This window comes from Acanthaster planci, linkage group LG02 (genome assembly GCF_054643075.1).
Source record: "Acanthaster planci isolate LZ-2023a linkage group LG02, COTS_SCS, whole genome shotgun sequence".
Taxonomy (NCBI): domain Eukaryota; kingdom Metazoa; phylum Echinodermata; class Asteroidea; order Valvatida; family Acanthasteridae; genus Acanthaster; species Acanthaster planci.
In genome coordinates, this window is record NC_141778.1 from 33,177,788 (window position 1) to 33,193,617 (window position 15,830).

The window sequence follows — 15,830 nt, forward strand, 5'->3', positions numbered from 1 at the left end:
ATATAGAAGTAGTTCCCCTTTAAAAATGTTTAGCTTTAGTTTAGAGTTTCTTGCTTTTTTAGTAGTGTACCCCCCTGTTTATTTGTTTAAGTCCCAGCTCCCCCTATATAGTCATACACTCAGTGTAGCAGATCAGCAGAGACCTGTCAACTTCACATGTATTGTTCCTCCTAACTGGAATGTGGTTTTCTGCTTGAGCCTTATTCTGCTAGAAGTCAGTGTTGAGTTTCCCAACTTTTCTTATTCATTCTTTTCTCAATATTATCCAGTTTCTGAACTTTTTGCCAAGGTTTGTCCATTTTCTTTCTGTGTATTAGTTTTCTGAATCACTGAAGATTTCCTAATTTTGTCTAGCTTTTATGCCTGGAAAACACTTACACTCTTAAGCGTATATCTTTTAGATCTCTTTTTCTTTGATTTTCTCATATTTTCTTACCTTTCTTACTCTTTCTAGTCTAAGAATGTTAGTGATGTATAAGTATTTCCATCCATTTGCCTCAGAGCATGCCTTTCTTTGTCTTCTCTTCCTAAGTAGATTGTTCATTTGGACTTGCCAAAGGATTTGAATACTTGATGAGCCCCATAGGCCAGTGCACAATTTTAGTTCTATGACATGTTAATCCCTGCTATCATGTCCAGTATGTAGTTCATGCACAAGAGATTTTGTTTTTCTTACATGTACATGTATGTTCTTTACTTCTCTTGTTTTTACAGACTGAAGGCTGCCTGTAAACTCATCAGATCCATTTTGCATACTGTGTTGGGTTTTAGTTTGGGTTTTTAGTCCTTTTAAAACTTTTTAGTCATTTGGTTTAAGTCTTTTAAGTCCTTTAGTCCTTTTTGTTTTTGCATATTTTCCAGTACTTTTTCATTAATAAATTCTTTTTTGTCCTTTTTTTGAAGTCAAACATTGGTGTCTGAGTCCCTATTAATTCAGTTTCCTGCGACCCTTCCTTCAAAGATCCTTGTTTTAGTTTTTGTTGCTTTGCGAGTTCCCCCATAGTGTGCCATTTTTCCCTGTTACACATCTACACAGCTTAAAGCGCAAGAACACAGCGAACACGTTTGCTCAGGTATCATTCGGTTTGGATTTGATCCCAAGGTTCAGAAAAGTATTTGGGATCCAATAGACATATTGGAATGGCTTGGATATGACATCAATCTCAGTTTAGGTACCATCAGAATTCCCAACAGGCATATTACTGCTATAAAACAACATACTGAAAATATTACCAAACCAAGTAATACTGTAACAGCCAGGTCTTTACCAAGACTAATGGGTAAGATAGCTTCCACTAGTCTGGTTACTGGGCATGTGACAAAGGTCATGACCAAATCATTGCATGTCTGTACAGAGACCACGAGGGCATGGGATGCACCTCTGAGCATTTCACCACAAGCCATAGTAGAATTGCCATTCTGGTTTGACAAGAAACCGGTAGATAATGTCAATGAGGTTAATATTGGTATGCTTCCCAACACTCTAGAGTAGTGTAGCCTATTCTGATGCACGTAACAAGGGCTACAATGGCTATGTGGTAGAGTAACGTTGGGCAATGATAAGGCCCAGGGATCTTGGGATAGTAACCAGTCTGGGAAGAGTTCCACATGGAAAGAACTCAAAGCAGTTGACTTAGTTCTCAAGTCATTTGTGTGTGAACTGTCCAACCGCTGGACAATGTGGTTTACAGATAACCAAGTAGTTGCAATGAATAGCAGCGCATGAAACAGGTATGAACCCTGAACTTCAGAAGATACCATAGCTCCAAGCATTTGCCTGACATCTTTGGAGAATAATATTCATAGGGAGTGGATTCCAAGATCTCAGAACCAGAAAGCCGATTTGCTAAGTAGGCAAATGGATCAGGACGACTGGGGTATATCTGATCAAGTATTCTCATTTTTTGATGAATTGTGGGGGCAGTTGACAGGTTTGCCACTTATTACAATAAAAAGTTGCAAGGTTTAATTCCAGATACCATAATCCAGGTTGTAAAACAGTAGATGTTTTCACTGTAGATCGGAAAGAAGAAAATGATTGTACCCCCAATCGCCTTGATACCCAGAGTTATCAAGCACATGGAAAGTAACCATGCTGGTTTTCAGCACCATACCGGCCAATGTTATTCCCAGATGATTATAATCCAGGGAAAGCAGTACGACAAGCATACAAAATTGCCAGAAACAATAAAAGAGGTGGCAATGTTGGGTTTATAGAGAACATTGCTCGAAGCAAAATATTGAGGTTAGATTTCTCATACATCTAAATTCAAATAGTAATAATGACAGTTTTGTTGTCTCTGTGCAGATCATATTCAGCAATGATATTTGGGCTTCCAGTGTAGAAGAGGAATCACCAGAATTGAGGCAGTAGCAGCTCAGCTTCCAAGTGTGATTCTGGACTCAAGAGCGAGAGCTTTCTTACGGTGGTCAGATTGTTCTTGGGGTCTTGGAAAAAGCACATACGTGTAAAAGCAGACCCCCTTGATATCTCTGCTTAGCTTATTTAAGTAGAAATTTTAATTCCCCAGCACCAATTATTAAGGCGGTAGCATCCATACATGTATTTTGGGCACTTAAAATGGCTGGAATTGATGATTCCATGGCCTTTTCACTTGTAAAGTTTACTCCAGAAGGCCTTAAACAACAGCTATCTAAACCAATTGAAAAGAAAAGGCCAGTACCTACATCATTTCTGAAGGAAATGACAGATTCTTACTTGTATAATGCAAACAAAGAGGCACATCTTATGACATTGGGATCAGTTACAATATGTCTTTTGGCATACACAGGTTTCTTACGATTTAGTGAACTTGATCATAACAAGCTTTCTCACATTTCTTTCATATCTGAGGGTTTTACTCTGCTCATTCTGTCATGAAAAACTGACCAGCAAGACAAATTCTAGGTATTGTCCAGTAGAGTTGTTACGAAAATATTTATTCGCAGCAGAAGTTTCTGAATCGGATGCCTTTAAATTTCCTGCTCAGTCAAAAGTTAAAAAGGGTACAAATTGAGGGGTATTAATCAGCCACACTTGGAGTCAAGTGTAAGGGAAGTTATCCTTGAGGCTTTAGCCCTGTTTGTTACAGATATTAAGTGTTTTGGCTTGCATAGCCTCCAATCAAGGGAAGCAACCACTGCAGCCCAAGCGGAAGTGCCAGACAGATTGTTTGCAAGGCACGGTGGATGGAAATCAGAGTTGGTAAAGGACGGGTATGTTGAGGATCCTTTGGAAGATTTGTTATCGATCTCTGAAGCTGTTGGTTTGTAAGGGTAGTTCTTCTGCACGAGGGCATCCCTGTCTGAGGTGTAGCTATATTGCATGGTGCACACCTAAATTTCTCATCCTTACATCAGGGTGAGTTTTTCGTTTGCGGCGAGTGTCGGTGCCACTCAGAGTGCAGAGACAAGGAATTAATCTGATAAATGTATTGTCCAGGTAACGGTATAATGGTATTAATTTCAAAATCTGTTATTTTTATGCAGGCTACAGATGGCAACTGGACACATCAATTTCACACCAAGAAATAGACTGACATGCCATGATAAATAGTCACTTCTTTTTGAGAAAGTTTGCTAGAAATGAAAAGACAGGCTCTCTGACCTTCAGTTAATACACACATGTACATGTAGATGTTTCAGTTGTACGACAGATTTCATTACCAGAGTTCATCTGCATGTTTTCTTTAACGACTTGAGCAGCACTGGCCTTATAGCAATGCATATAATTAATATATTAATATTGATATATTACATAGCTACTGTAAGCAGGTCAGAACTGGATTTGAATCGGGAGGGTCACTGAGCTTGCCAGAGTTTGTCAGCAAACCAATACTTTTGCGAGAGGTTGGCAACTTATTTGATTCAAATATTACTACTAGTTTTAACAAATTGGATTCAATCTCAATTTTTAAAATTTCCATCAGATTTTCCTTTTCTGTTACTTCAAATTGTTAGTATGCCTCAACAGTTTTAGAAAAACTCTCACATGCCCTTATATACCCATCAACAAGGAGCTTTCAGGTTTCTACACCAATTACCTGATACAAATAATTCAGTATTTAGAAATTTCCAGAAAAACAATACTCAAAAATTAGTAATGATATGCACCTTTGACAAAAAAACACTGCTGCATATGACGTCACCCTGGAGAAATTTGCTGTAATGTACATGTATTTTACAATTAACATTTTCTCAGGGAAAGTGCTATAGCATTGAAAATCCCCGGTAGTCATTACAAATTTTCTGAAAATTCCAGGATCAGCTACGAAAGTACCCGGTGTCTAAGCACAGTAGCAACTGCATCACTACTTTTGAAGACAACCCATGTCAGGCAGAACAAAAAAATTATCCCATTGGGTGCCACTTTGAGAAAACAGCATCAAAAACAGCGCGAGATGTACATTGTTAAACCTTTGGACATGAGTTGCAGGGATTGGTGAAGTAGATGAAATCATTCTATGATAGTGATCTGGTACAGCAATTCCTTCTGGGAGATGGCAAAATGGTCTCGCCACAATCACACATGTTCACTGGATGCTCGAGAGTGCATGGAAAACGTTAAATCTGTCATCAAGTGACAACCCTTCCTCTACGCTACTTTGTGATCCTTTTGGCAAGATATCTCAAAATCAGCAGGTATTAATAATATCGATATTCCCACTTTCTAGGCCCGTTTAGGACTAAATTCATCTCAAAATGGAAGATGAAATAGAATCAGATACCTCATGGGACCGTCACAGTCTAAACCGATATCCCATAATAATTTACCCTCTGAATAATAATGATCAACATAGATCAACACTAAACAGATTAATCAGTCAAGTTCAGAATGAATCACAACCTCAAACTACATGTAAAAGCCGTTAACGACCAAAACACATACTGGTACATGCATCATACAGTGATGTCTACAAGGACACAGACCTCCAACAAAACTACCCAGAGCCCAAATACCAAGAGGTAACCTACCAGTCATCATCAATTCCCCAGATATCAAACATGCTACAGTTAATCCAATCAGAAATACCCAAAGCTCTAAATAGTCTTATTGGTAATTTTGTGAGAAGCATGTCCAAGACTGACAAAGGGGGGTATTACCGCTAGATGTCATACTCCAGCCCAGGCAAGAAATCTAAAAGCCATGTTGCAACATGACCCATGGGCCTCAACTACCAAATTCACCAAATCAAAAAACCCTAAAGCAAGGCAGTTATCATTGGAATCCCAGTGGAATTCTGCAAGAAACTCCTCCCCCAAATTAGTGTTGGTCAGGTCTACTAGTGATACTGGTTTCGAGTCAACTCGAACCCAAACCAACTTGGACCCATGCCAACTCGGACCCATGCCAACTCAGACCCACAACCAACTCGGACCCGATACTAACTCGGACCTACAACCAACTCGGACCCACACTGAGTCAACTCGGACCCAACCTCAGGATTGATCGATAAAATGTTGATTTTGTCCACTGTTACATTTTGGCATTTGGAAAAAGACACTTTTCGCCTCTATTTTATTCAACCTTTACAAAAGGGAAAAGCCAAAGCCAAGGGTTTTTTGGGGGTTGACCTCCCGATTCGAAGATTCTAAGCACTTGACAGTGGAGGAAATTACAGCTCTAATGACAGACAATGCAAACTCATTTCATTCAACCTTTCATAATCTTTTTAATTTTTTTCATTAAGTTTTAGATTTCATTTGTCTGTATCCTATGTGGGTGAAGGTTCCAATTACTATGACATTTATAATTTGGCACAATATTGGCTGAATTCTCCGAGATTTGTTACGTGATTATCATTTGAATACCGACCGAACAGCCTACTGAATACATGTACGTAGGCACATGTAAAAATACACGCAATAAATTGCAGAGCCACATCATCCACATCATTTCTCTTGAAAAAAATTAATTCGCGATCAGACCTTAGCCACTTCATCATTTATATAACTGATAATCCGCACATAGACACTTAAATACTAACAAAAATTATCTGCACATTGAGCAAAAACACCACATAAATTATTAGCTGTATGTCAAGTACCTGCACGATTGTGCACAACTAATTTTACTGAAAGTCGACGGTGCTTAAAAAGGGATCAGGTCAACTCAGACCCAAACCAACTTGGACAAACAGAGCAATACAAGTACAGTGTCAAAACTCAGCTGAACATGGGAACTACAGGTGCATGTACTTGTAGAGTTTACACTACTCAAAGATGAATTATGCAGAAGTCAGCGGAGAACAGACAAAAAAGAGGCTAATTGGAACTCCAGGGGATAATTTCCAATACCTGTCTATCTATGCCCTAGTTAGTTATACCGGCAGAATGGCATAAATATGTGAACACGCGTGCAGGAGCTGCTTTGGAGTCCTCGTCCCGTCGTCGAATTCATCCCACAGCTTGAACAGACGCCCCTGCAAGCGCTTGAAGGTTTGCCGCTGGTCACGGCACAGTCTCTTCTCATTCACCAGCCGGACTTGGACTGACACCAGCTTCGCTTGATCGCTCAGTAGTGACAGCAACTTGTAGAGAGGTAGTGTCCCCTTCTGTGCGGCTGCATTGAGTGCCCTATGCCAACCTTCGACATCGTTGTTCGATCGCACAGACTGACGGTAAGTAGTCCACACCTGTGGTGGCCATAACGTGGACGTCACCCACGTGTTCTCCATGTAGTTGAAGAGCTGTTGAGAGAAGTAAACATTAAATTAGCATCGGCATAGGCATGCTCATTTTAGTTGATGGTTTCCCAAGTTGATGATACGAACCGGTGTTAGCACGTCTGATCCAATCGCCTTGTGCCTCAGATGATCAAACAGTGCCGGAATGACCTCCCAAGGTAGACATGGGAGAGCCAGCAGCTTGGTGATGACACTGAACACATCACCCTTCTCACAGTAGGCTTTCTGGAGGCCATATTCTTGCACTTTCCTCCACATCGCTTGTTTCCAGTGGAACACATCCTGCATGGCACTGGACCTCCGGAAACACATCCTGCATGGCCTTCCAGGCTGCCGCCTCAAAGTCGAGCATGCATTGCTCAACTTGGACATCCTGCAAACAAATCAAAATGAAACACGTGCCTTAAGTTTCAAATACTTGGGTGGTTTCACAAATAAGGCAAATTTTATGAAGAGGAAAAGAAACAAAAATCACTGAATGAAGACAATTTTAGTTAAATTGGAAAATGTGCAATTACCCCTACGACTTCAAGTAGGCAATCCTTGACAGCACGGAACACCCACCTGTAATCTCATCTCAGCCTCGACAACATCAAGACAAAACACAGAGGGACCTGTTTCATCTCCCCATCACGCTTAACGAAAGCGTGAATGGAGAACGGCTGTGAAAATGGCTTGGTCACCACCTTGAATGTTCCATCCACATACCATCGTTTGCTGCTGGCCAGTAATGTCAACTGGTGCCTTGCTGCAAAAACAAGATGTCTCTCCTTCCCCCGCCTGATGTCTTTGCGGAGGAAATCTACAGATATGAAAAATCAGATAAACAACAAAGTGACAGTGATGTCACCATATACTCGCTGCTTCCCCGTCTGATCTCTTTCTGGCTAAAGAGAACCTATACAGATACAAAAAAATCTGGCAAACGATACACCGATTTTAGCGTTAGAACATAGCATTTGAAGAGCAGTAAAGAGCAATGGAAAAATTCTTGGAGGTAAATTTTCCCATACCCTCATCAATGAAGTCTTCTTGGAAATCAAAGTCCAGGTCGTTGGGGTCCTGCGGTCTCAACCTCTGCCGAGCACGATTTGCTTAGCGAGCTAGGTTGACGGGCTTTGGCAAAGCTGGTAGGGGAGCGTCCGATACTGTTTCTCCAATCGCTTCGTTAGTGATTGCAGTAGCTGACCTGAACGTAATGGCAACGGCCCTATCCTTCACCTTGGTGATCAAGCGAGCCACAACGTTGTTCCCTGGCTTCCCAGGGTGGTTGTGCTCGACCGACCCCGCTTCGAAGTGGTCTCCCGTCTGTATCACAGACGCACCGCACTGGATGGTCTTGTTACGGACGGCGCATCTGTTGAAAACAAAAATCAATTGAGTGCTATTCTTAGCGACAAGTGAAAGATCTAAGTATTTATAACATCAGCAAGATATACATAAAACTTAAAATGGATGAAGAATTTAGCCAGAGAGATTAGCGATAGCACCGCGCACACTTGCTCACACAAACTGAAGAATTTGGGTAGAAATCATTTCAATTTCAATCAATTGGAAAAGGACAGACGTGATTAAAAAGTATGCAGTACCTCCAGTACGTCTTCTCACCCCGAACCTTCTTGACGGTGTAGCTGTACCCCCTTGAGTCTGTGAGTAGATTCCGCCGTTGTGAGGATGACACTACAAGGTCGTATGTGACCTCGTCATTCATCGGGAGGTCACCATCCACAGTGTCATTGTCCATGCTGTCTTCCTCAAGAGGCTCATTCCATTCGTAAGGGATTCCAACACCAACGATGTCATCTGGACCATCTTGGACGTCTAATGGTGGTGTTGGCGATCGTGCAGGAGCTGTTTACATGGGACCCGGTAAAGGTGGTGGTGTTGGTGATCATGCAGTTTCCATCTGGCTGGAATTTGATGAAAACTTGATGGATAGTCGTGTACTCTCGGCCTATACAATGAGTAATTTTAAAAACCATCACGCATAATCTCTGCGTGTGCTAAATGGCTGCAACATTGAGGTTTATTAATGGCATCACACTTTTTACCTTTGAAACTTTGAAGAAAGTTATAGGGAATGATATAAAATACTGTTTCTTTCCTGGTACGTTAATTTATGATGCAAATAAGGGAGATTTAAACTCTTATTGCAAAAAGAATTACCTTCAGATGTTCCAATTTTCAACAGAACTGAAAATCAAAATTACCTTGACAACAGCATCGGTGTTGCCAGCGTTGACATCCGTCGCATTGCACTGCATGCTGCCGAGATGTAACGTCCTCTCTACACGTAATGCAGGGAAACAGTGGCACAGGCTTCCCAGAATTTCTCAGTTTTCGAGTTTGAACAGGCATGGTGGTTGAAAACCGTTCAGGACTAGATTTGATATCAGTGATGTCTTGGAACAAGTGATGAGTAACTGACGAGCATCGTATTTTTATGGAGGCACATTTCCTTTGATGTCTTATTTGCCGCTTGTAATCTGGAATCTCAATCGGTTATTAGCTTCTAAGGTACCGGCGTGATTAACCACAAAGACTGATTTTGTCACCTTCCATTCTTGAAATCCTATGATCGAGGAGTGGGAGCTTGGGACAACCAATGGGAGCAGCTTTTGGAGTGTGATTGACAGCACCAAATCATTGACGCCCTTTCTCCAAAGTTTTTTTGGCACTCCAGATCACCAGCAGAAATCGAATGAACTTTCACCAAACAGCCCCCAAAGTTTTTGTTGCAATAAAAAGCCACAGATAGGCCCTTCTGATGTACATAAGAGATGCTGCATGCGTACAACACATACTGCAGATATACATCAATATCACGAACATTGACCTTTCACAGTGTCTTATGGTGTTATCCGGTCCCCACCTTACTTTTCAATTTGTTTTTTTTTTTGCCTGGCAAGTCATACACCTCCACCTTGCCCCATCCCCCTCCCCAATACCGGCAAAATTTACGCAGATGGATCAATTCATCCATACAGGCCTAAACTGACTGCCCAAATAACGCAAATAGGTTGGTAATTTCCAACAACACAAATCAAATCATTTTAAAATAAAAATGTGGAATATTTCCTATTGTCTTAAACTTGGAGACGGTTTTAAAGCAGGCCCCTTATAAAAGTGAACAAAAATTTTGAAAATATGCGTGGAAAGCAGTATCATTCCTGTTGGCGAATTTGTGAAATACGATGCAGCCAGCTTGATGCGCCTCTGCAGGTGTTGCTTCTGTGCTGGTTAAGAGTCCAATTAGGACCAATTAGGCTTTTTTCACTTTGATTTCAGCGGTGATCAGCACCCCCTGGAACCCTGCCACTGTCAAGGAATGCTGAATGAACTTACCGCCTTTTGTGAGTCAGTGCCATGCCGCGCGTGGGATTAAATCCCTGTGCGTTGGTACATGAAGCGCCATGAATGAGTTCAAATGATTGACAGATCCTACAGCTTTTTTTTTTTTGAAACTGTCAGTCATTAGCCGTACCAAAAATATCAGAATTAATTTAAGTATTGTCTTGAAGTGGGCAGAAATTGTCTCGGTTGCAAACCGGAATATATATAGAAGCAAGAATATTTTCTACTGATTTTCCTTTCATCTCACAGGTCCTACCTTAAGTCTTTACATCAAAATATGAAACTGACTCTAACTACTTGTACTGGTATGTTTAGATTATTATCACGAGGTTGCCAAAATAGTATTAAGGGTGCAATCCACCAAATTAATGGTCGTATGTCTGCTCGCAAACTCATTATTAATATTTTGTGATCCCACTTTTTTTTTACAATAAGACTTGCCATAATCACGAGGGATCATAGAACTATTTATATAAATCCCAAATTTGGGCTTGATACTTTTCAGTTCAGAGTATTTCTTCACAAAAAGCCGCACATTGTCGGCCTATTTTGGATAGAGGCGGGCGGCTAAATTCAGAGCTGAGCGCATAGTTTTACTACTATTAGGGGGGGTACCTTCTGGAAAAGGCAAATAAAAGAATTCATAAAATTGAAACGAAAAGTGATCAATCTGGCCATAATATTGAATTTCCAGCGAAAAAAATGAATGCCAACCTCTTCGCGAGGTTCAAGAGTCAGCGCTACTTTGGTCTACGGGCGCACATTTGGTGTAATGCAACCATAAGACTCAGTGGGTCCGAGTTGACTCGAGGTGGGACCGAAATGGCGTGGGTCCAAGTTGGCGTGGGTCCGAGTTGGTTGTGGGTCCGAGATGGTTGTGGGTCCGAATTAGTATTGGGTCCGAGTTGGCGTGGGTCCGAGTTGGTCGTGGGTCCGAGTTGACCTGATCCCGTGATACTTACCCCTGCCCAGCCTACATATGCAAATATCCCATGTGCCTATTACAATTCACTGAAAGACTTGATTATGCATGCTGTCCCTTGACCCTCCACAAAGCACTGCAGTCCCGCCACCATGTTCGTTCCTCTTCTCGAAGCAGAAAGGTCTCTGCAGCTCACTTCAAATTTACAACGATGGCTCCCTTGACCTTAACACTGTCAGATGCAGTCTTCACATTCCCCAACTTCACCTTAAACGAGCCGGGGGAGGAGGCAGAATTTGCCCCCTCAAGGTTTTTTCCTCTCAGTATATTAGCGCAGTGCATTTTTTAGAAGCTGGGGCCTTAAGAGTTGGTTGAGTAACTCTTTGCAGTCATTTTGATATGAATCATGTGAAAATGAAACATACTTTTCTTGCGCAGCGTAAATTTTTCCAAGACAGATCAGCCAAAAGTGTAAAGCGGTACTTTTTCCACTGTGGTCCTCAATGTACATGTACACAGGTTGGCACTGGTACTCATGGCTGGTGTGGTACCCATGAAGCCTTGAACTTCATATGACCAGGACAACAAAAGAATGTATTGAGTTCAAACTTTGCATTTGCATTTGTAATGATAAGGAGTGTCTTTAAGGTTTTACAAGATTGAGCATGGCACAGCCAAGCCTTGGGGAGGGAATGCCCTCCCCTCCTCCTTCCACTGTGAGACACGTGTAGGCCAAAATCACCCTGCTCTTTTAAGGGTTAAGTATTCTAAGAGTATCCGATTAAACAGTGGTACCGGGTACATCTACATGTGCATGTACTTTCTATGTTCAAAGCCAAGTTATTTACCATCCTCCATTCCTCCAGGCCATACAATGTCAAACCTCTTCCTTTCTGTACTTTTAGTGATTGTAGCAGTGCAATACAAGCTGCAAGTTCATACTTAGACATTGTTTTCAAATCCCTACCAGTACCTTATAATCTAATCATCTATGACATTCAGCTATGTTTTCTTCATTAATATTCAACATCAGGGCTTCAATGTTGCTTTCAAATGAGTCCCTGGCCATTGCAGTATTCCAAATAAAAAAAGCTGGCAAAATAGCTACTTTAGGCACCCCCCCAAAAACACAAATGTCAGCAACTATATCTCCTTCTCTGACACCAGTGAGACAAAGGGAAGATAAACTTTTAGGATTCATTTATGAAACTCAAATACTTTTCATCGATGAACCGTAATGAATATCCTGCACTGCCCAGGCATGGAAAGAAACTTACCAATTTTTTGATGCATAACTCTTCTCTTAATCAATTAAAGACGTCCTCTTGAAAGGTTGATGGCAAAGAGATGAACAAGTAGGAACAGGATGGATGTTAACTTGTCAACATGATCAACAGCTGTCTGGGTAGGAAATTGCACAAATTACAGTTGTTCCATATTGTTTACCAAAAGAAGAATTTGTCAACATTTTGTAAGAACAAGGCTGATCATAAAGACCACTGGTTATAACAGAAACTTGAAAACTTAATGATTGATTTAATGATTGAAGTCAAGAATCAAAGGTCAGGAATCCAGTCTTGTAAAACTTCAAAAGATTTTAGAAATAGGATTTTTTTACAAGGATACCAATTCATCAGTGTCTGCACTTCCTAAAAGCTACAAATTATATCTTCTTGGGGAGGTATTTCAGGTTACTTTGAGTTGGACAAAGCTCACAGTAGAATTACCGTTTTTCCATAGTTTTACGGGTAATGTAAGTCTTCCACACACAAAAATTCTGGCTTTAAATCGAGTTAATTAAAATGCAATATTCCATTTGTTATGTTTTCTAATCATTTTCAACAATACTACAAAAGTCAATTACGCCTAGGCCTAGGTTTCACATAAACAACTTGACTGAGGCGGAATTAGAGCAGCGCATGTCAGCAACCAACAACTTGATTCATGATGATTACATTTAACTTTTAATGATGACTGGCAATCCATTTCGAAGTCTGAGCATTCTAATAACAGGTACATGTATCTGTACTGATATGACACCACACATCGTTTGCTCTGTGGTTTAAGTGTGTGCCTGACTTTAGTGCGCAGTACACCGCAGCCTGCATGCATGCTTGGCAGGCCTAAGCGTGGTAAACCACGACTAGCTCTAATCCGAGTAACCTGGACTCTACAAACTGCTTTTGAACATTTGGACATGGTCGGGCAACATGTCCAAATGTTAAAAATGGCGATATGTAGGGTCCAAGTTACCCACTGAACTGTGATGTCCGCCCCTCCGTGGGGCGGACTCTCACAGTTCCAAGTTACACGGACTAACGTTAGACTATGTTACGGTAGGAAACGTGCACCTCTGATTCAAAAAGTTAGAAAGTCCTGAAAACAAACAGTGGTTTTCAACATACCTGCGTCAACTGACCATTTTTTCAGTTGTTTGGGGGGAATGGTACCATAGGATATCCAACGCTTCACCAATGGCGTCCTTTTTGTGGTGAATTAGGCCCTAGTTTTACCATTCCTCCATGGTTTTACAAAACGTGGGAAGTAAAACTTCGAGAACAGCATAATCATCGCGGGCCATAACTTACACAGCGCCCTCAACCGGGAAATGCCAGTAAGCTAACTACCAAGTTAAAGAACTCACTACACACTGAGCAGTGACTAGATAAGAACTTCAAGTAGCTAAGAGAGCTGTGCTCTCAAGTTTGTTAGTGTGCACAGATGTCACAAAAGGGACGGGGACTCCTCGCCTATCTCCCTGGGGACAAAATAAATAAAAGTCGGTGAAATCCCGAATGGGATTTTGAACGGCAATGTGGAAATAGTTCTGAAACTAATTTTTGCTAGTGACCGGGTTTTCTTTGAAAATGTTTCCAATTTGGGCCCTCTTTCATTTTTTCTATATCACGGTTTTTAAAGACTTTGAAATTTTGTCATCTTATTTCTTTCATTCCGGAAAAGTAAATAATTTGAGCTATACCTTAAAAATCTTCATATTCCTTGGGGTGTCGATCCCTTGAGTAGCTTCTTAAATTTCAAGACCACTTTTCAATGAGAGTAATCCAAAAGCATGACATCCAGGTTTTTTACATTCATACAAGAGCCTAACAGAAGTTGAAGTTGCCAAAAAAGTGTAACAAAGTGTAGTTCAAATCATGGGCACATTATTGTCTCAGGCCACATATTTATTCCACTTAATTTCAATTTTGTGACTATTACACTGACAACAGGAGTTACAAGAAGTACGTGGAAGACTCGTCTAGACTTCAAGATCATTTTGCACACACAAATTCCCTAGGTTTGTCTCAAGTGTATTAACCTTTGCTGGAGTAGAACAGGCCACACAAGATCAAATCTACTTTACTGTCTTGCCGATAATTCGCCAAAGTGTCTTTCAAAAAAAGCACTGAAGGGCTTGTTATTTTACACAAGCCTGAAATGTACACACGCCCATCTTTGACTGATGGACCACTTTGGAATACAAAATGCATAGATCAAAGGCACTTAAAAGTTTCCTAAGGGAGACTGGACTTGTGCACTACTGAAGCCGGAAGCTTTCTTCTGTTGCAAGGTGCTGCCATGTTAAGACTCAACTCTGTGACTTTCAAGACCACATATAGCAAATCAGATAGTGAATCCTCTGTTTATGAATGAAGAATCAAATAAGTGGAAACTAATAAAACAAGAACTGTGCTTTAATTACTTCTCTAATCTCCCATCCCTTTCCTCTTATGCACTTGCAGGTGGGTATAAAATTGAGCCAAAAACGTCAACTCTTGAAAAAGACAAGATATGGCCACCAACACAGCCATACACCATAAATACTGATTTATACCAGTCATTAGAAGAGTATTTGTACCACATTTCTGACCACCACTGGCGTAGCTGGGATTTCACTGGGGGGGACCAACATTTTATGGGGGGAGGGGCTTCCAGTGATGTAGACTTGGGGGGGCAAGTTTTTCTAGCCTTGCTCGATATCAATTCCTCCGTTTATATGGGGGGGGCACCTGGGGGGCACTGGGAATTTCTGGGTCATATCTAACTCATATCTAACTGCCAACACCTTATTTGGCAGTACCCAGTCCACACACAGACCAATCATGGCTGTGAAATTGCAGTTGCTAGAGTCACAAATGATATTCTGTGATTGATGAGGCAGTCTTACTTCTCCTTGACTACTCAGCAGTGTTCGACACCATCAGCTGAGAGATATATCATTGTCACGCCTAAATGACAGATATGGAATGTATGAGATGGCTAATAAACACATATTACTTTCAAAGTGGGTCATACAATGTTATCATTGGTGACTCTGAATCACACTGCACTTGGCCAGATCACCGTGTCCCACAAGGATCAACCGTTGGTCCGCTAGCTTTCACTTTGTACACTACTTCAATTAATGATATTGATATCTATCATAAATTGAATTGTATGATGTATGCTGATGACATCCAAGTATGTGTTTTGATGGAAACTGAACAAAAATCTGATCATATATCCAAACTAGAAGCAAGTGTTCAAGACTAAATGTTGGTCTGTTCAAAATGGTTTCAAACTAAATGCAGATAAAACAGAACTTATTCATTTTATAAGTAAATTTAGACAAGGTTAACAATTTGATATTCTTCAATCTTGATGATGGAGTGGTTGCAGTCACTGACAGTGTAAGGAATCTTAGTGCAAAGCTTGATGGACACTTCACAATGAATGCCTACATCAATGATAGTTGTAAAGCCTCGTCTTCGCTCTCCGATCACATCACTCCTCTCTTGCAAGAACTGCATTGGCTGCCTGTCAGATTTCATGTAATTTACAAAATTCTGCCTTTGACATTTTTGTGCCTCCAAGGCCATGGCCCTCAA

The 15,830-nt window shown here is 40.9% G+C and overlaps 1 protein-coding gene, 1 long non-coding RNA gene and 1 pseudogene across 8 annotated transcripts in view; all 3 read right to left on the reverse strand.

The window, feature by feature from the left end:
• Positions 1-13,535, reverse strand: part of LOC110980484 (uncharacterized) — a 39,777-nt gene extending 26,242 nt beyond the window's left edge. For all 6 annotated transcript variants that reach the window (XR_015424268.1, XR_015424266.1, XR_015424264.1 and 3 more), the window contains exons 1-2: positions 13,368-13,535; positions 12,240-12,363 (exon numbers count right to left, since the gene is read on the reverse strand). This is a non-coding gene — a long non-coding RNA (uncharacterized LOC110980484). The remainder of the gene's footprint in view (positions 1-12,239; positions 12,364-13,367) is intronic.
• LOC147800162 (uncharacterized) lies at positions 3,435-7,645 on the reverse strand (annotated as a pseudogene). The gene is made up of 4 exons (XR_015424590.1): positions 7,639-7,645; positions 7,268-7,488; positions 6,774-7,059; positions 3,435-6,689 (listed from the first exon to the last, which is right to left on the reverse strand). The product of XR_015424590.1 is annotated as an uncharacterized LOC147800162 (transcript).
• Positions 7,368-11,526, reverse strand: LOC110980464 (uncharacterized). Its single transcript, XM_022237160.2, has 3 exons — positions 8,276-11,526; positions 7,700-8,043; positions 7,368-7,488 (listed from the first exon to the last, which is right to left on the reverse strand). Exons 1-2 carry the CDS (start codon positions 8,428-8,430, stop codon positions 7,782-7,784), a joined length of 417 nt encoding a protein of 138 aa, XP_022092852.2. The 5' UTR covers positions 8,431-11,526; the 3' UTR covers positions 7,368-7,488; positions 7,700-7,781.
• Positions 13,536-15,830: the final 2,295 nt, after the last annotated feature.